Raw genomic sequence first — 21,240 nt, 5'->3', positions numbered from 1 at the left:
GATAAATATTGATTGAATAAAGCCCTTATTCTTTATTGCTTATAGCATGTTCATTTGGAGAATAAAAGTGGGGTGCTCCTGCAGCCCCTAGCAGGTGTTTTTGGGGTGCAGGGTGCTTGTGGCATGTTCATGAGGAGAATGAAAAGTGGGGTGCTCCTGGAGCTCCTAGCAGGTGTTTTAGCATTGCGGGGTGCTTGTGGTATGCTCATGTGGAGAGTGAAACTAATTGGGGTGCTCCTGCAGCTCATGGCAGGGGTTTTTGGGGTGTGGGGTGCAGAAGTTTGCAGGGTCCAGACGCAGGCTGTACTTCTTGTCCAGCAGATCCATCAGGGGTCTCAGCACCACCTCGGCGTCCATGGCCGCGTTGCTCTTGTTCGCCCCTCCGTTCCCCTTCATCTGGACCAGCTCCTGGTTCATCTGCTTCACGCAGTCTTCAATTACGGCCTTGAAACTGCGGGAGGAGGGGAACAGACAGCAGCAGCGGCAATTTTAGCTGTTGATGCGGGGCATGCATTACCGCTAACAATTACTGAGGACCGCCCACCCACTGACTGACCCAGCCCATTCTGTTGATTACACTGGCTGCCTGGGCACATTTTGTTTATTATAATGCATCTCATGCTGAACACCAATCAGCAGATTACCAATATGCACTTCTGCATGACAGCTATTCCTCCTTCAGCCTAGGCAGAAACACAAACTGAAAAGTCACCTTTTTGATTTTGTGATGGCATGGAGAAAGAAGGCGAGCAGGAAAAGCACAGCACTGCATAGCAAATCAGTTGTGGCTGAGGGGTGGGAGTGACCAGGGGGGCTAGATTAAGGGAACTACTTTTTTGAGCAGGATACTGGGATTAATACCCCCACATCAAAAGATTGCAATGGGATCATTGTGAAGATAATGTGTGAGGACTTCAGGAAGAAGGCGCAGCCAACAGCACATTGGCAACTACCATACAAGTATATCCCCACCTAGTTTCATCTGTCTGGCAGAAGATACCGACAGTGTGGTATGGCTGTTGGCTGTGTGATTTCAGAGAGCCAAAAGCCGCAAACCATGCAGGGATGGATGTAATTAGTTAATTTGCAGGGAGATGCCATTACGTGGTTTAGGTCCACTTTTCGGTGAGGTCAGCCGAAAGGAGGTCCGCTTACCTGGACCCGAACACTCCGCTCAGCTCATCCAGGACAGTGTTCAGCTTGTTCTGCAGTTCCTTCAGCAGGTCACTGGCCTCAGCATCCAGCTGTAAGAGGGACACACTTTTTAAAACGCGCTCGACACCGCAAGGAAAGGTCAGGTTTGACAACGGGCTGGGCGAGGGTCGGCCCCGGGGAGACCAAGCGAACGCGTTCACGCCACTCGGCTTCCAGAAAAACAACCCCTTGCTCTTTTCAGTCTTTCAGTCAAGTGCACTGTTGTTGAAAAGGGTTTGACTGCATCGTAATCTTTTATTGCAGTTTGGCCCTGTGTTGATATTTATCAAACTCAACACAAAGGGTAGAGTCAACAGGAAATGAGTCTGTGTGGTGCATGAAACCTGTGCGCAAGGAATTACTGTGTCGTGCACAACTCATTTGTATACAATTCAAAGCCATTTTGTTTGCTGAATAGACCTCTGGTAGTGGGAAAAGAAAAGATTTTAATTTGATGGCTTGAGCAGCCTGTGCCTATGTGCCTAAAGCAGGTTTAACTGGGAACACTAACGCCTATTAAAGTGCTGTTTTGTGGTGTGTGGAAATTTTCTTTGTGCTGGCACTGCGCTAAATGCCTAACTTATGAATGCGTAAAAGTATGCTCGCTGGAGTCAGACTGCAACCTCTGACACGCAGTGTCCACCTCGATATTTATTTTGAATGACCTGTTAAACAAGAGTTCTCCTCATTCCTTCTGACAGGGAACAGGCGTCTGGTGTAATGGGTTATGTAACAGGGGTGTCTCTGGTGGCTTTTGTGCACTGTTCCTGCGAGCTGGTACAGCCACTTAAAAAACTCACTTCAGATGAGACACTCAGGGGAGCTAAAACACGTTATCTTGTCATTCAGAGACTTAGGTTTCCAGAATGCAGTTTATATATCGGCCGTGGTGAACTATTCCTTTCAAGCCTTTGGCAGGACAACATTATTATGAGAATTTTAAAAAATGTTGACCCCCCTCATAGCAGTCAGCATATTGGGAAAGACATGAGCCAAGAAAAAAGGCTTACTGCACACAACATTAAAAAAGCGATCAAAAACTGCAGAATTTCTTTTGGATGGACAAACACTATATTCTAAATCAATGATGCACGATTACTTTGAAGGGCTTTAATTCGAAAGCCGCGTCATATTCAAAGCTTTAATGCTACCAAAGGCGTGCTTTTTCCGCAATTCATTTTAGCCATGACTCCCATTTCACCCAAACGGAGCATGCTTAATTTAAGTAATGAGTCATAGATGCACAGTGGGCGTAAATGTATGAGCCCATAGCCATTATGCCATCATTAGGAAAGCACAGTTATATTCAGAATAATGGCAGTATCAACTTACTATATCAACAGTCAACAGGCTTAATGAATCCCATGACTCCTATTCGCAACAACCAAACAAGTATCATAAAACAAAAATACTTCATGGCCACATTCACAGAATTCTCAAATCAAAACATCAATAATTCATATCAGACCTCAACATTTTCTCTATTTACCACAGTACTACACTCATTACAAAAAAATTACCTTCACATATGAGTTGCTTCAAGTGAACCTCTTACTTCATTAAAAAAAAGACCCTGCAGATATTTTTTAAATAAGTGATTGATGTAAGCATAAGCATAGGGTAAGCTGATACTGGGTCACTAAATGGGGGGAGAAGGCACCCATTAGCAAGAGCAAGCCCAGCGTGTCTTTGTGCAAAGATGAACGAATGATAAACTGAAATGGTGAACACCCAAATAAGCCTCTGATAAAGGAGGTGGAGAGATTGCGTGGCCCTTAGAAAGGGGTGACTGGCTGAGTCCAATTAGGGTAACCCTGCAGGGTGACAGTTGGAAGATCCCGCCATCTATCTTTACGCCGCCCATTGCTACGCCTCCACGATGAATAGCCTCGTGATGGAAAGGCCATCGAGCACCAGGGGAAATGGCTGACATAATCTCATTCAAGCGTTGCACATGTGACGTGCTGGGCCATGTGAAAAGATCGCCTCATGCACTTCAAAGCCATAATTCAGCAGCGTGAACAGCCTAGTTTTTTTTTTTTTTTTAACAAGCCAGTCAAACTGCTTACACAACCTATGACTCTAGGACTATGATTTTCAACAATGACAGACTACCACTACATACCTCTCGAACGATACATCGGACACATGCGGTGCCAAACTGTCACTTATCTAACTGGCTTCTATCCTTTCTAGAGCAAATGAATCACTGCAAGCTGCTGCCATACCTGTTAACATAGCTACACAATAAGGGGGCCTCATGGCTAACAGTCTAAATCCGGATGGTGTATAATTTCCTCAGATTCTAAATCTAGAGGCAAGTGTTGTGTATTTGAATGGCTGATTTTCCTTCCGTTCAAATGGGGAAAGTTCCAGTGAGTGTAAAACTGTAATTGTTCCTTGTCATCCTTTTTCATGGATACTGCACACACACACACACTCGGTCTTACTTATGTCACAAAGAGACAGTGACACAGAGCCTCTTGAAATACTGCCTCAGTATCTTGAAATACTGCCCGTCATTTTCACGACTTAACCCTGCTGCAGACCTTGCTTACCAATTAAATTTATCTCCCAGGCTTGAATCAGTCTTGTATGTATTCCTGTAATTGGTCTAAAGACAATAGAATTGTGAATATAAAAACTAATAGTATATTTAATTTCCCTATTTATAAAAAATACAAAAATCATAAGAACCACCAGTTAAAAATTATGATGGATCACAGCACCAACAAATTTGTGGTGACCATGAAAGTAAGGACCATTTCACAATGTCAAATCAATAAAAGTCATGCAGTTTGGACTGTGTCTTCGGTTTTGGACTATTGCAGCCTGGGCCTTTATCAAGAAGACCTCAATGAACAATAGCAGATGTTTGTCCTTAAGGCAGGACAGTGAATAGAAAATGTGGTCAGGTTCCTTTTGCCCAGTTCTAATTTAAAAAAAGAAATGTATATAAAAACAATATGTCAAGCTAGACACAGGGCATGCAAGGCTAGCTTATTACTTTGTGTTCCACATTATGACTGAGGTGTGGCTGCAGCGTTGTGATGAGGTGTCCAGTAAAGCAGTGGTGTTTTAAGAGCCGACGACCTGGCACCCAAAATTTATGAGGAAAGCAGAAACTTTGTTCTGTAAAGAACCTCATACATAATGGAAAACTGTTTCTGCTTACTTTAAGTGCGTGAAAATTTACACCAGGGAAAATGTAGGTTGATCTAGTGAACCAACGACCACTTTTCTCATAAATTTGTGGGTGCCAGGCTGCGTGCTCTTAAAACACCGCTGCTTTACTGGACTGTTCATCACAGTGCTCCAGCCGCACCTCAGTCATAATGCGGAACACACAATAATAAGCTGGCCTTGCATGCCTGTGGACTCTGCAGTGGCTGCAATGGTGGTTTATGGACCTTGAGACAACATTCCATTATGGAAGACTCAAGCCACCAATCATTCCAAATACGGGGGGAAGGGGGGGGGGTGTGATTTCAGGTCACGTGACCTGAAATTCACCAGTGAAAGTGCTCCATAGATACGATTATATACGTATTCTACCTCACATACATTTAATTGAGAGCTAGGTTCTCAAATGCAGTGTGGAAGAACATGTTCTTATTTAAGAGCTGAGGGAGGAACATGCATTTTTAATGGGAACACAGATTTTATTTTACTGGAGCAATGTGGACACCAGCATGTGTGTGTAGCCAGACTAAAAGCTCTTCGTTAGGAGGAGTCTCTGATAGACAACTGCCTTAATAAATGCAGTTGAAGACAAGACTTTGACCAGCTTTTAATCTACATTTGTTCTTAACATTGACCCGTAAGTAAATTCAGTTTGGTGAGTTAGATCTAGTGATTGCTAGTTTTTGCTGTTTGTGAAGAAAAAAATAATTCTTGATTTTGATTGTCAGTCAAAGTTAAGAACAAATGTTGACTGAATCACAGCCATTGTGTGCATTCATTAATATTGGGTAATAATCCTTAAATGATTCTGCCCTGTCTGCTGATCACTCAAATGTGCTCTTGCTGCAGAGTGAAACAGTGGAAATTTAGCACTATTAATAATGCATAATGACAAGTACACTTCCACAGATCCTTTCTTTGATGGGGGCTTTTTTTTTATTTAAATGATGTACCCAACACAGTTAATTCAGTGTCTTAACTGAGGAAACAAGGTGCCAGGGTCAAATCCTGAGACCTGAGTGTGATGTTTTCACACTGTCTCTAAACTCCTCCACATTCACAGCGCAGCCAGGCAGATTTGTAAGCACTTCAGGTTGCCATGCCACCGACTGATGCTGTAATCTCTCTGGTTTAATGCCTTTTTTTGGATCAGCAGCTCGGGAACTGAGCAGACACAATCAACAGCAACCAGATTATTCAGCACAGTTGAGTACAAGTTACTTACTAACCAAAACAATGCAAGGAAAAAAATTAACTAGTACATGCAGCACTGGCCAGAACCCAGGCTAAAAATACACAAATTTGCCCTCATGTCTTCCACACCAGATTATCTCCAGAACCTAAGTAACTATGGCACATGCTCCTCATGGGGGTGTAGGAGTGGGAAGGGTGGGGGCTGAGCAGATCCGGAGCATAGCAAAGGCAGGGGGTGGGGGTGTGCGTTTGAGGTTCAATCTCTTTTTATGGCAATGGTGAAGCTGACAGGCCTGTGTGCAGACACACCTTACAAAAGGACACAGTCCCTTCCTCCTGTACGCCCCAGGCCATGAGAAAAACAACAAAAAAAACAACCACAAAGAGACAAGAACAGTTACAGACAAACACAGGCACACACTGCAAAAACAAGTACTCTGCTGTACTCACAAAATCACATTTCACTAGTTAGAAAATGGAGATCACTGTATACCAGACACAGCAGATGTTAAGCTAATCATTGCTATGGAAAAGGCAGAACGTACAAGAGCTGCGGTATATAGCTGGGGAGCTGAGGAGAGTGGACACATACCTGCTTCCCACCCATAGATTCAAACATCTTCTCCAGCTGGACTCGTAGCTGTTGGATATTGTTAAGCAGGATGCAGGCCTGTCGAGAGAGGCGAAAAAGCATTTAAGCATAGAATGGGACTTACAGTACCTTGGAAATGTGATTTGAACCTGCAACTTGGCTTCAAACTCAGCCCCATACTCACTATGTCACAAATGAATAATCTGACAGCTAAGGTGCAGAGCAAGCATTTACACATCAAACTCTGGAGATCTAAAGACCTTTCGCTACCAAAAAAAAAAAAAAAACATTTCCTTGAACAATTTGGGTATTGGGATTCCTAGCATAATAAAACAGGTTAAACTTGGCAATATACGCTTTGATTTCAGGGTAGCTAGATGACTCGAAAAAACATACAACATGGAGTTTACATTAGGCAGTCCTGTAGAGAACAAAACAGTCCAAATCCCTTTGGATAAGAGCCCTGGTGCAAAAGAAGTTAAACATACAGGGTCTGAGCAGTGCACAAAGAGTGATATGCTCTTAATTCACAGCCAAACTCACGTGTTTCTCTTTAACTTTTATGCCTGTGAGCACCTGCCCTTTCTGTAAACCCCTGTATGTTACTGTTCTTATTGCAGCACCTTCACAGTCATTAAAACTATGGCTGCAGGATGTGTGAATTCACACATGAGTTCTGCCACTTCAGTCACAACAAACCTCGGTCAGGACTGAAAAAAGCAGACGCCATCCATTGCGCTATATGCTTAACAAGGGGAATAAGTGCTTGCAATTGAACTCTGCAACACTGCATGACTGTTAAATACATGGTTCTGTCGCACATGGGTTAGCGCACCACAGACACCACCACTTCAGCGTGGTGAATTTTTCCTGAGAGACAGCAGTCGTCACAGTAGATACGTGACAACCAGATGGCCCGGCACGAGAATCCATCTCCGCACCAAAACCCGGAAAATCACGACCAGACTGTCAGAATTAGACTTACCACATTCTCTTTGCTCAGATGGATGCCAAAGTCCTTCGATACAATGGCAGCGTACTGAAGAAGGACTTTGTTGATGGTCTGAAAGAAAAAGAGAATTGCTGAACCATTTAACTAATAGAAAGTCTTACCCACATGCACATTATAGTTCAAGTTGTTTCGATGTGAAAAATAATAGTATTACTGAAAAACACAATGTAACATTCAAAATATAAAATGCATTCAACACCCATTTCTAATGTTGAATGTGTTTTTAATTAGACATAAATTATTTTGGTGCGAAATATACAGCTATTAACAATTATACACATTATTACTGTGAAAAATGTTAATGCCCAGATAAGTCATATTAAATTTAGCTCAGCATTGAAATAGACACATTCCCTAATGGTAGCAGAGTCTCAATTAATACTTTTTTGAACAAATCACACCGCACCTCCTTTCTCAAAGCCATAAAAACGACACAATATTAAATGGGTCGTCCATTCACTGGAATGGAGAGAATTAAAATTTCCTTCTGAAGGAAAGCCCAGAGAGCACAGTTACAACCGTATAACACTGTGTCCTGCTTAAGCATCTGGGACAAATGCATTAAGCAGTATTGATCCGTTGCTATATGCTGTACTGCTGCATGTTCAGCGGCCGACGCTGTGTTTGCGCATACTTGGCACAACACCCGCCATTAATATAAGGGGCCAAATAAAAACTCAACATAAAAAGCGCAGGAAATTTATCTCCCCTCCAGTCGGCGGCGATTTATCGCCTGACGCATGCAATCAGGAGGATCGATGTCCCTCGGACCGCGGTCCCGCGGGAAGGGGCCCCGGAGAGCCGGCGCGAGGCGAGCGCGGACAGAAGCGAGTTCGGTCGCGCTGCTGGGCCGCTCTCAATAAAGACCCCCCCCCCGGATCTGCAGCGTAATTAAAGCGAGGACTCCCCAAGCGCCCGGACACACTCATGTGGAAGTGTTTTTACAGTGCGTTTGACCCACAGCACTGCTTATCCCTGCTCCTCTGGGCTGATGCGTGATGTCACTCACTGTATTTCTGAGGAGTGCAACAATGAATGAATTTAATTAAATGTAATCTTTTTTTTTTTAATGCAAAAAGGCATGTAGCAGTTTTAGCAGTATAACTTATGTACACAGGTATGCACGCACAGATGCGCGCACACACACACGCATACACACAAACATACATGTTTTGATCGTCCCCTGCCATGACAGCTCATCTCTCAGGGACTTACCTTCTCTCCTGCCTAAGCATACCCATCAGCCCTTGCGGCAGAGGGCGATGCACACTCACCTTGGCAAAGCGGCACATGAAGTGGGCCAATGCTTGCGGGTTGGGGCACTCCAACTTCTTGATGATCTCAAAGCTCTGGTTGAGTTGTGTGAAGACGTCAACCACGGAGCAGGAGAACAGAGCATGCTCAGATGTCTGCTGGAACTACACGAGAAGATGAACACACTCTTAAGGATGTCAGTAGCCAATCACAGCTGTGGTGATTCATGTAAATACAGTATGTACAGTATTCACTGCAATGTAAATCCATCCTCAACTTCTACTGTAATCCCTCTAATATAAATTGCCAAAGGGTTGAACGCATATATAATAGGTAGTGGCTCATTATACAAACATACCCTTGAACTCGATCAATTTGTCTTAACTTTGACTTCCAAATTAATGCATGAGTTATTTTTTCCGATACAGACACAATGCTTTTCATTACACTTGATGATTGCTGAGCTTGCTGAATTGTGACACGAAATGACAAATGGCACACATTTCCAAACCTGCAAATACTGTATGCACGCAGCTCCACACTTACTCTGACACAAAAAGAGTTAGGTCATTACCTATGGAAAGTGTGGCTGGTGTTACAACTGTGGTACAGCAACTAAGAATTGTCCTGGCTCTAAAAACAGTTCCTATAAAGCAGGGCTGCCCAATCCTGTTCCTGGGTATCTACCGTCCTGCAGGCTTTCACTTCAACCCTAATTTAGCACACCTGATTCTAATAATTAGTGGTTCACTGAGATCTCTAGCTGGTGAATGAGGTGTGTTTTGATAGCGTTGGAGTGAAAACAGACAGGACGGTAGATCTCCAGAAACAGGATTGAGCAGCCTTGCTATAAAGAGTGCTCGGCACGGTGGCACTCACCCCATCCTTTTTGTCTCTTTCTAGTGCTCCGTGCAGAAACTCCATGGAGACATCTTCATTTTCATCCAGCCACTGAATTACAAAGGGATCAAACCACCTGGAGGACAGGACGACAGATGAGTCCCAGTACAGAGCCCCAGAAACCTTGCCTTCGCCACGGTAACGTTCGGCACACTTGAGTCCAGCGTGTAAAACTCTTTTGTGAACTGTCCCACCGCACCTTATCTCACACACTGTACGCATACAGGATTGGTCATGCACCTGGGGGCGGGTGGGCGGGGGGTATTACATCAATTACCAGCCCGTATTTGGAGGACAGGGAGGCTGAGTTGAGACGAGCCTCTCCTTTCGCCGTCCCGTTTTTTGTATCCCCTGTAAGCTGCATTAATGCTGTGGCGTAATGAGGCTACGTGCTGAATGGAACCTCATTACATGGGCTGGGACATTTGTGCCATGGACTTGATTCAGTTAGCTCTCAGAGGAAGTGCAGACACCGTACCGTGGCTTTACGATTCAACGCCAGTGAGAGCGACACACCTGCAATGTTAACTAAAGCTGTAAAGCGGATAGTCTGTTAAATTGATCGCTACTTTATAATCAGAGGGACCAGTTTAATTACCAGTGGAAGACAGGTGCGAAAATTGTGAATAAAAAAGCCCTCCAAAGAGTCAAGTTTAATTTACCATACTATATAGTACACACTGCGCAATAAATACTCTACATTTTAGGTCTTTTCAAATCGTGCATTGGGGTAGCAGCACAGCACTGTAATTAATGAACTGAAATTTGTGGGTTCAAATCCCAAGTGCAGCAGCACTGTTAGAAACCATTAGTTAGGTTACATTAATAAATTCTTCAGTAAATCTCCAGCTGTATTAATGTCACCTATTACCTGCAGTGAAAACGGTGTGTGTGTGTGTGTGTGAGAGTCACTTTGGATGATGGCATTATCTAGCACTGTAATCTAGAAGGTAGAGGACAGTGTAGCGCAGTGATATGCAGGGGGCAGTAGAGTGATGTGATACTTAGTGGGCAGTAGACTTCAGCGGGAGTATGGTCTCAGTCTGTAGCATGGGTGGGACAGAGAGGCAATGCCGCACTGTCTACAGGAGAAATCAATGTGCATTTTGATTGACAGCAGATGTTGAGCTTGGAGCTGTGTCCTGAACGTCCCCCCCCCCCTCCAGCACACTCGTAATTCAAACTAATGGATTGGACGTTATTCTACCAGCAACAAGGCAAAATGAGAGGGCAACGTGTTCCTTCAGACACATTTCAAATTATGGCTACAAACAGGGATTACCTTTTCACTTCCGTCTCAACGGCTAAACAGAGAAAATGTTTTCCACTGCTACATACTGGGAGGCATTCATTAAAGTTAAAATGGTCGGATGATTGACTGATGTTCAGGGTGGAAGCTTTTTGCATGAAATACTGCACAGTCTCCGGTTAACTAAAACAGGGTCTGCCCAGGTCACTGCAGCAGGGAATTTGCGGATACCTACAGCGAATATTCCGGAACGGAGTCCTTGAAGGCAGGCAGATCTCGGACATACTCATTATGAAACCATTTCACTTTGAAGTGCAGATTCATGTACTCAGTGCTCTTGCACAGTCTGTTTTTTTCATGTTCTGCAAAAAAAGAAAAACAAGGAAAATAAGGTGGTTGGCAGGTATGTACTACGGTGCATACTAGGCTCATGTTTTTTTTATAATATGGACTGGATTAAACCAGCATATGTCCCTTTGACTCTTTTAACATCATAAACACAGCTTAGCAAGTTCTGGAATAGGCACAATTCATCTGACCAGGATTTAAACAAAAGTTTGTTTGTCTGTTGTGAAATGGCACATAACAGACAGAAATCAAGATTTCATTGCCTGGACTGCTCTGTGGAGTTTTAAATGTTCTAAGATATATTAAGAAGAGACACCTCAATGTCCTTGCCAGAAGGAAAAATCTACTAAGTCCAGACTGTATATATAATGAAAGTTAAATTGTTATAGTGCTACCATTTACAGTTTTACCAGAAGGCACTACAGCAGTCATATTAACTGCTATAGCTACCACTGGAGAGAAGAGATGTGTGCTGATGGGAAATGTGGCAAGCCAAGGCACCATTCCACCTGGATGCTGTGACTTTGCCTGCTAGGAGATAATATGTAGGCAAAAGACAGGGCAATGACAAATAGGGGGGAAAAAACATTTTCCAATGGCGTAAACAAACTCCATTTGAAGTCGCCACAGTGCAACTTTTAGAGGTCTTTGGGGAGACGGAATAAACACAAAATGGAAGGTATACTAAATGGCACCAAGGGTGCTTCTGTGGGCAAGTAATTGAAGAGCAGAATATGCTGAGTTAGAGGTGCAGTCCAAAGCATTTATAAATTGCCACTCTAAGTTATATGAACAAGTCAACTTTACCTGCAATATTCAAAGTTCACATAAAATACCAATCATATACACATGGTGAAAGATAATTGTACTTATTTTTGAAAGACATCACAGCCCTAAGAACTCTTAAGGTAACACGCGCTCATACACACACACACACACACACACACATCCTGTTCAGTGCAGGTGACAGGAAGCACTGTGAATGCTCTGCTTCAGTGTGACATCTGAACCTCAAAGGGCCCTCAGCAGTCCAGATCCAATTAATCACGCTGCATGTTTGCTTTATGACCAGCCAAGTGCTTGCACACAAGAATAATAGGGCACTCCATATTTGCTTAGTTATGTAATTCAAGCCACGCTCCTGCAAGCCCTGATCAATATTATACACACTGAGCACAGCGTCTCTTACGACGCACAGAGGTGCTAATGCTCACAGGGACACTCCTCGTCTGGAGATGCATCAATATCACTGGCTGCATCACCAGAATCTCTACAGGACTGATAGTGTTGACCACTGTTCCCCTGTTTTCTGGGCCACTGCTGCTGACTGATTTCTCAAAGAGGTTCTCCTCAGCCTGAGATTGATAATCCACCTCTGTCTTATCTTCAGTAACAGAGCTCTCCTCCTGCCAGACTTGTGATATCTTTTTTTTTTAATGGCTAAACCAAAAAACAAGGCATTTTCAACCATTATCTTAGGTTGCTTTGCATTGAAACATATTGTGTCCAGAGTCACAGTACATGTTCTGTTTGGTCATCATTTTAATTGTTATTCCCACTGCTTTTGTTACTAAACCTTTGGGAAATGTGAAAATACCTGACTTTAAATAACCAAGACACAAAGCCATCTTTACTAAATACTTACATAATAATGCATGGAAGGCACAAAGAAAATTTACAACTACTTCAGTGACAAGTTTTGAATTAATTATTAAAGCATGCGGCTAAATATTTCACAGAGCTGAAAGTGACAGCTCAAGTCCCCCTGAAATCACGTGAAGCTGTCAATTAAGCCAAAATGTAGTGTATAAAGGTTTCCAAATGTTTTCAAATTGAGCAAACCAATCTTATTTCAATGTTATGACAGGTCATTTCACTTTCAATGATTCAGAGAGCTTTCTAGAACATTGAGGCTATGTTATTTTTGAGGCAATGCTGCATAACAAGTAGCAATCTCCTCAACTGCAGCCTGTGCCACAATTCACAAATGAAAAAAAGGTAATTAATTTAATGAGAGTGCAGCTAGGTTTTGTTTGGAAAATCCTTACTAAATTAGTATATACATAGTAGGAACTCCAATATTCATTTTCCAAACCAATTGTTCCTGGTCAGGGTCACGAGGGTCTGGAGCTTTTCCCAGCATGCAATGGGTGAGAGGCAAATAGAAAATAACAGAATACAAAAATAAAGTAATTTTTCCATTTATCGTTTATGTTCTCCTCCCTGCATTTAATGCACTATACCAATCCCATATTCCTCAATCCACCAAGTTCTGCTGTTCCCTCTGTGTTCTTCACATAACTAAAGCCTCACACATGCTCAAGGGGCTGCTGGAGGAGCTGACTGAGATCCAGAGTGGCAGCGATCATTTTGCCATTTTATACACAGGGGCCAGATCCAGGCTGTGGACAAGGAACATGCCAATTGGTCACAGGGCAGCCTTGAGCCACGCCCATCCCCACAGAAATCCCACACACATCAGTCCCCTCCCTGGCAGACCCAATCAGCTCAAACAGGACGGCCATATTAGCTCTGTGCACCTTATTAGAAGGATTTACTTCTAGCAGGACTGTGTCCCCCAGATCTGCAGTTTATCAGAAATCCTATGAGGCATTTACTGTCGATGCTGCCTCTGGATTCAAGAAGCGATTAAGGTAAGTCGAGAGGAAAAATGGTGTAAAACTTGCATCCACAGCGTGACCGAGCCACCCACTCCCCCTCCCTCATGCGAGCATAGTTTCACATCACTGCTCCACTTTCCAGTTTGTTTGTCAAACACAGACCAGGGGCACCTCTGGGGCAGGCAGTGGAGACGGTGTGTTTTGTGCTCATTTCCTGTTTGACAGAGAACCTCTCATGCCATGGGACAGTGAAAGTGGCTCCACGGGAGAGTGGGGCTACTTGTCAGTTAGCGTCAGGGAATGAGCTCTTGATTCTTGAAGAGAGGCTCAAGCTTATCTGTGGCCAACATTCCACGGTTTCCAGAAGAAAACAAGAATCATGTCCTTCGCTGGAAGCCTGTGGATCACAGGTATTGGGGTTACATGTCTGCGCACACTTCAGTTACAAATGTGGAGCTTTTTTAAATACACTTTCCCACTACAAAGGTAAGTATCAAAGCACCAACAAGGGGCTAGTTCAAAATAATGAATGCAATTTCAAGAGCTCTTTAAACTGTAGGCAAAGGGACTGTATCCTCCAAATTTATATTGCCCAACTTTAAAAAAATGATATTAAAATCAACTTCGGGATGTTTCACTTGACAAACTAGCATTTTTTCACTACATTAATCAACATTGATACTGCAGGGTAACTCTCAAAACATAACATACTGTATCTGGTGTATTGCCTAGTATGGTATCCAGTGTTTAAATGGAACATACTCACATAAAAGAAAAAAAAAGAAGAAAAAAAAAAACAACTAAACAAAAATTTCTTCATCTAATAGTACAATTAAATTCCCAGATTCCACTTTACTGGAAAACAACTCAACATGGTGATGAGATATAATGACTGACTGAATCTACAGGTTTCTCTTTAGCCCTTGTGTTGCAGCAGGTGAATGTTGTGTACTGACAGATTATGTTTAGGGCTCAGAACATACCCCTATGCAGATGCGTCTACAGCTCAAATGCTGATACAGAACAGCCATTTACTTCAAACGTCTCGCTCAGGATATTTACCCATCATGCATTTTTAATGGAATGGAACAACCTTAAAGATACATAAATCTGCGCGCCGTCTCTCAAATGAGGACGGCTGCCAAAGCTATTCATGGCCTATTCGGGAGCTCTGGAAGACAAGGAAATGAGTTCCTGAAAAGGGACTGTTCCCATGGGGCATAATCAGTGGAATAATAATGACGGCTTTTCAAGGTTTGATGGAGGCCGTCTGTGCCAGCTAACCTGAGAGATGGAGGAGGAAGCAGACTGCTTCATTTTCTTAGCGAGGGGTGAATTACATGCCATCTACTCTTTTTATGGGCATAATTGGTGCGCATAACAACATGCTGCTTGCAGAGCTGCTTTTTTTTAAAACTCTCATAGGGTGGGGGTGAGGCTGGGGAGGAGTGATCATTGTCCTGAAGAACAAGCCACCCCCCACACTCACCCCACCTACCTTTTCCTTTGATCTGTACCAGGTGTGACGCTCATTATGTTGGCTGCTCTCATTCAAGCATCAACCAGAAGAATTCTACAAATTATAATTCATTTTTGTGTTATTTGCACAGATGCTTTTGATACAGGAATTAAATTACTATGTCAGTTCCTTCATTTCCTCTTTACTTTAGCCTTTCACTAAGTAACATTGGCTCTGTGATGTGCTGCAGGGCTGTGTGTTCATGTTATTGATCACAGCCGTCTATGTGCTCCAGGGCTACTCCCTCAATAATTTACATTTGCAGAGCGATTCCCTGTGTTACCACTCTGTCTTGCAAAGGAGAGCAGGACAGTCCACACTCCTTTCATATTTTCTTTGCTTTATTCAGACAGGTAAAAGCAGACCAATAGAGAAAGGGCCACAGTGGAGAAAGTGCCATGGTGGGAATTGAACCTCTGTCCACGTTAGGGGACTTGCATATGCCTATAGTGTTGGTACTGTCTGAGCCACACCTCTTCCCTATGTTACCAATGTAACCTAAGCAATGATTTTTTTCATGAACATTAACTTAACTTCTATGGTGTTCCACATAGAGCCAGGAGAGTTAGTCACTACATAGTAAATCTGAGTAAATCCTCATGCTAATGTACTTGTAAGAACGCACATTTTTTTAACTCCTGGCTTAGGGGCTGTGGAGGAAAAAGGATTATGGGAAACACACCTCTCAGCATGCTGCTTTCAGATATTCTTAAATTAAACTCTCATCCTGCTGCTCCACACACTCCAGTAATGCTGCACTAATGTTGATCGGTGGCTATACTCTTTGAAGGTGCTACTTTAAAAAAAAAAAAGAATGCATTCAGCCTTAAATAAGAATCTTCAATCATACAATGCAAATCTCTCCGCTATTTCCTAGAGATTGTTTGACTATAGTGTTTGAAAGGCCCCTCCACCATAAATGATGCCCACTCGTAAACTCCCACGGTGGACGCGATTTCATCACACTGGGTTCACTCTGCAGCATGACTTTTGAGGCCATTATTCATAAATGGCACATTTACATAGGCTACATTGTCATTAAAAACATTTTAGTGAAACAGGCAGAGGCAATGTTAAACAGCCATGGAAAATACAGACACCAAGGGACATCTGTGCTAAGCCCTCCTATCAGCCAGGCTCCAAACGGTCTATTATCCTCATTGTGTTGTAAGAGGCCTATGAGATTTAGACACAGCGGAGTATGGTGTCCTCTCGTGTACTTAAGAAACTACTCCCCAAATAACAACTGCAACAGCGAAATAAACAATGATGAAAACTATATCACTCCAGTTGTTTCCTCTTTTTTTGTTTCATTCCCAATTCCACTGCACCCACGACTGAAAGCTGTCAAAAAATACAACGTTGGATGAACTTCTCCACCGGCCCATCAGAATACCAAGGCTGTCTGTACAATATAACTACAGTGATCCATGTCACACTCTTTTCTAAAATATGGATTAAAAAAGGGGGGATATTGAGACTGGGATCTCGGACCTCAGAGTGGCACTGCTTCCACAAATTTACTTCAGAAAAAAAACACATAGTGGTTGCATATGATACAAGGTAATACTAATTTACCGCTCATTATTGATCTTTAAAATATACTTATGGCTAAACGCTCTGGGGTAGGCAAAATTGACTGAAAAGTCAATATGCACTATTGCTGGAATAGAGCAGCCAAAAGATACCAATGTGCTTGCTGCTCAAAAGGCTCAAAATGATTCAGTTCAGACCTTCAATATTTTTCAAAGCAAATCTCTGGCATCTATTGAAATCCTTTGTAGAAGCCAAAGAAACCTCATTTGAATTCTCAAAGTTCAAATGTCTTAAGAAAAATCAGACAATAACAGTAACATCTGAGAGGGATTTTTTTTTTTAGTTTCTTTGAGAATAATTTCTTAGTGACTGAAAATTGCACTGCATGTATTTGGGTGGGAAAAATGACACTCTTAGAGCAGGATCTACCCACAATGCCCACAAAATGGTCAGTTAATTCAATGGCATATCAATCATAGCCGTTTAACTCTTAAAGGGCTATTCTTTGCAAACTTTGTATTGATTGTACAAAACTCAATTCAGTTGTCACTTATTATCAAAGGTGACAAGAAATAGAATGTGTAGGTACCATGGACTACAAAAGACACTCCACAAAACTACAAAGCCCATATGTCCACCTTATAGGGTGACACATTTAACCACATCTTTCTAGTTACAGTATTGGCGTACTGTAACTTTGAAACACACGACCCTCAATAAAACACAGGTCTCCTTCTGTTTCACTCTCTGTTCCATTTTACTTGCGCGTTGTTCCATTTGCTCTCTGTCTGGACTCGCCATCCTTCCATCTCCCCCTCACATGCAGCCCACATGCTGGGAGGAGTTTGCAAGGCCTGAAACTGAGCAAGGCTATCTCGCGTATACTGTACTCTGGACTACCCAGCTGCATAGCAAATGATGGGAACTGGTCTTTCATAGACAAATGCATAATGCTTACAATACTTAGAAACCAAAGAAAACAACAAACAATGAAGAGTTAGCAGTAACATGCATCTGCATGAATCCGCTTGTCTTACTTCATTGAATCACTCAGAAAGTGATTCCGTTTTGCCTCAAATTAAGGTTAGTTGAGTTTTCCAAAATATTATTAAATGAAATTACTCTGAGAATCGAAACACAAAGATAATTAAAAAAACTGTTGAATATAGACTTGCATAATTACGTAAATCTGCATCTTAAGCACTCGTGGTTGTACAACCTAGATGCCTGGCAATCATGCTTTCAGTGGCCTTTTGAGGCAGAGTCCTGCATTGTGACTCACTGTTATCCTGGTATGGTCTGGCCGGCAGTGCAGGTGTGTTGCAAATAGCGCAAAGCACGGCCCTTCCTGTGGAAGACAGCTTGTTGTGAATTCTCTTGGTTTGACCTCCCTGCTAAGAGTGACTCACACTCACAGACTGTCCCTGCCCAAGGGTGACTTTCCTTCCAGTGTTGCTGTGGTGGCGTGCAGTATGCAAATGTGCTTCCTGTGACGCATCCAGAGCGGAGCGGGTAGCATCCACCTCGAGGCTGTCTTTCCGCCCCCGTCCCATACCATCCCCATCCCGAATGGAGCCAGGCGCCTGTGGTGGGGTAACAAGTTCTCACCCACAGGAATCCCACACCTCTCTGGGGTTGCCACAATTGCACTAATCAGAGATGAGGCATTCATATCGCTGACTGAGAACAATAAACAGTTTCTGTGTCTCTACCTGGTCCATCTGGCTCTTGTGACTGTTCTCTCTGAGTCATCTCTGCTCTCGCTTTTGCCTTACTGAGATCAATCAAGGCTTCTGTCTCCTGAACAACACTAGGACTACTACACCAGGCCCCTAACCACGCCATCCACACTGATCCCCATAGATCTGCCTTGTACCCTACATCGGTCTGTCCAACCGTCTGTCTGTCTGATGACTTCTGCCTACCAATGGCGAAACAAGGTATTTCCCCTGACAGGCCATATTTTCCACATGTACCAGGATTCGCTCTAATCCTCATTAAATCTGTCAGTACAGCTTGAAACAGAAGCTCATTTGTCAGAAGTTAGTTAGTACTCATAGCTGACAACTAGTTGACATTATGATTGCAGGCAGGGATTTGTGTTTTAATTGAATGAGACGGCTCTGAGAATGTTAGCATGCAGGTTCCTGTATGCTACTGGTCACAGGCTAGCGCTCATGTGGTCACTGAATTTTCACAATTGTAATTTCAGAAGCACTATATACGTTCCCTGCTTCCCCTCTGGCCTCATCAGAACAAGTCAGCTCAGATTGTAGAGAGTGTCCATGTGACAAGAACCTGAGGCAGAAGGTTGCCCACTCTGCTCTCTGCTGGAAATGATGGCTCCGGGCAGTAAAACAGAAGGGCCTTCTATCTGGCAAAGACCAGCAGTGTTCTGTCAGTGCCACATCAGATGAGAACATACTAAGTTCAAGGCTTCAGAGGGATGATATGCACATTTTTTGTTTTTTGCGCAGTTCAACTGCAATAAATCTTCTACACCACGTGACCCCTACCTTTAATTACTGCGCGTGTCTCTCGATGAAGTGCCCGTGGCTTCTCCGTTAAATTACAGAGCTGGGTATATATGGCTGTGTTCATATCTTTCAGCACCCGGGCGACAGCTCAGTGAGAGTAGAGTATGCATCAAAGGCATCACAATGCAGGAGAATAGTCCCTTTGTCTCCCAAAGAATTTTGGCATCTTGCACAGGCAGGGTTCTGCACAGTATACTCACGCAAATGGCTCGTAAAGAATTATTTCCACCCAATTTAAGAGAAGAAAGGGAAGTCATGGCCTCAACAGAGGGTCATCTTTCAAGAGAGGGTTGGATCATTGCTACTGTTCAGATACAGGAGTGCAAAAAAATGACTGCTGATCCTCCACGATTGGGCTACTCCAGAAATGGGAACCTTGATGCACAAGGGGCGGGGTTTCAGGCTCTCTGTGATCAACTTCTGCATGTCCAGACACACACACACACACACACACAAGGACGCACATGAGTGCATGTGCACACAAACTGACAAACACACACAACACATACATAAGGACAAGCACACACACACACAAACAACCACATACACAAACAAGCATGCAAATGGACGAATGTGCACACAAATAAAATAAAATAAAATAAAAAATAACCTCAGCATGTTCTGTAAAAGTGGGACAGATTCAACTACTGGTTTCCCCCAAAAACTGGGTAATGTTTTACTTTGATTATGATTTTAAACATTGATTATTCAAGAATACACAACAGCAGAACCACAATTTTGATTCCATCATCATCATTGTTGATATGACTGAACTCTGATATGAATAAGACCGGCAGTGTTAGGACATAATTCTGAGTCATTGAATGGTTTGGCAATGGGGTAATGGATGGAAAGTGCTAGAATATGATTACACATCTAATGCAAGTTTATTCACAGCCTACTAAAGTCCATAAATGATTGATAATAACAGCCAGGTTAGGAATACAACCAAGCTGACCGTACAATCACGACCCAACAGATGAGCATGAATCTTCCATACTACAAATCCATACGGGCAGGGTGTCCAGTATAACTTACAAGTATTTTCCAAAAAGTGAATTTGGACACGTTGTTCTCAGGGCACCCTTTATTAATGTGCATTACAGTCAATAAACTATCACCAGAGGAAATGCCTCTGTGTATTCTACCATCTCGTCCAAAATAATGACCTGCAGCCCATCTGAAGCACTGCCCTTTGACCCACAAGGCTTAGAGTGCTGTGACTTATCTCTGCAGAGAAATATTATAGCAAACAGAGCTCACCACAGTCTAATCTCATCGTCACAGATGACAGAATGCCGTACTTAAATGAAACAAAAGCTCCAACCGTAATAGGGGAACAGAAAAACGATTACTGGTTTTTGAATTTCAGCATGCAGGTTACCCACTATGAAGCCAAGACAAAAGGAGGCAACTGTGATTAAAGTATAACATGTCTATTTGATAAAAAGAAGGTATGAATAAAAACACATGCATATGAATTACAAGTACATACATGCACAGACACAGACACACACACACACACGCATGCACAAACATGCCAATCCACATTCAGTCAATTATTCTGCCATTTCAACAAGTCAGGTCTCTCTCTTTTTCTCTCTCTACCTCCCTCTCTCCCCCTCTCCTCTCCATCCCTCATTTTCATTTTCTCTCTCTAAACCATGCATACCTTTATATGCATTTACACAGCGTTATATAACCACCGCAAAGGACCTAGAGGGACACGCTTGACATTAATCCAGCCCTACGCTCCCGTTTTGTGCGAATTCTGCTTCCTGCTTGACCCTAAAATAATTGCAAGTGTTGTGGCAGACACAAAATGGGGGACAAAAAAGAAGAAAAGTGCTCTGGTGTTTCGGTGCATTGCATATTGTCAGCCCTAGGACAAAAAACTTCCTTTTACACTTGATTATGCGATCTTTCTGCTGCAATTCATTCTCCAGACAAGGCAAAGAAAGGCAAAGCACAAAGTACCATTGGTCTATTTACGACACTCCACTGTACTGACTAATCTGGAGAATGTACAAAACACACATGCATTCCTCTCAAACATACACCTGCATGTGTTCACTCGGAGTAACCTCAGTGAACCCAAAGT

At 42.9% G+C, this 21,240-nt stretch overlaps 1 protein-coding gene across 1 annotated transcript in view; it reads right to left on the bottom strand.

The window, feature by feature from the left end:
* LOC135241967 (protein unc-13 homolog C-like) overlaps positions 1-21,240 on the bottom strand; it is a 95,441-nt gene that overhangs the window by 18,451 nt on the left and 55,750 nt on the right. Inside the window, exons 19-25 of the mRNA XM_064312800.1 lie at positions 10,814-10,940; positions 9,309-9,405; positions 8,450-8,593; positions 7,149-7,226; positions 6,164-6,241; positions 1,156-1,244; positions 308-451 (exon numbers count right to left, since the gene is read on the bottom strand). Coding sequence (XP_064168870.1) covers positions 308-451; positions 1,156-1,244; positions 6,164-6,241; positions 7,149-7,226; positions 8,450-8,593; positions 9,309-9,405; positions 10,814-10,940 — 757 coding nt within the window. The remainder of the gene's footprint in view (positions 1-307; positions 452-1,155; positions 1,245-6,163; positions 6,242-7,148; positions 7,227-8,449; positions 8,594-9,308; positions 9,406-10,813; positions 10,941-21,240) is intronic.

Source organism: Anguilla rostrata, chromosome 16 (genome assembly GCF_018555375.3).
Source record: "Anguilla rostrata isolate EN2019 chromosome 16, ASM1855537v3, whole genome shotgun sequence".
NCBI classification, from domain to species: domain Eukaryota; kingdom Metazoa; phylum Chordata; class Actinopteri; order Anguilliformes; family Anguillidae; genus Anguilla; species Anguilla rostrata.
Note: the sequence above shows the minus strand (reverse complement) of the source record. Positions and strands in the feature narration are given on the sequence as shown.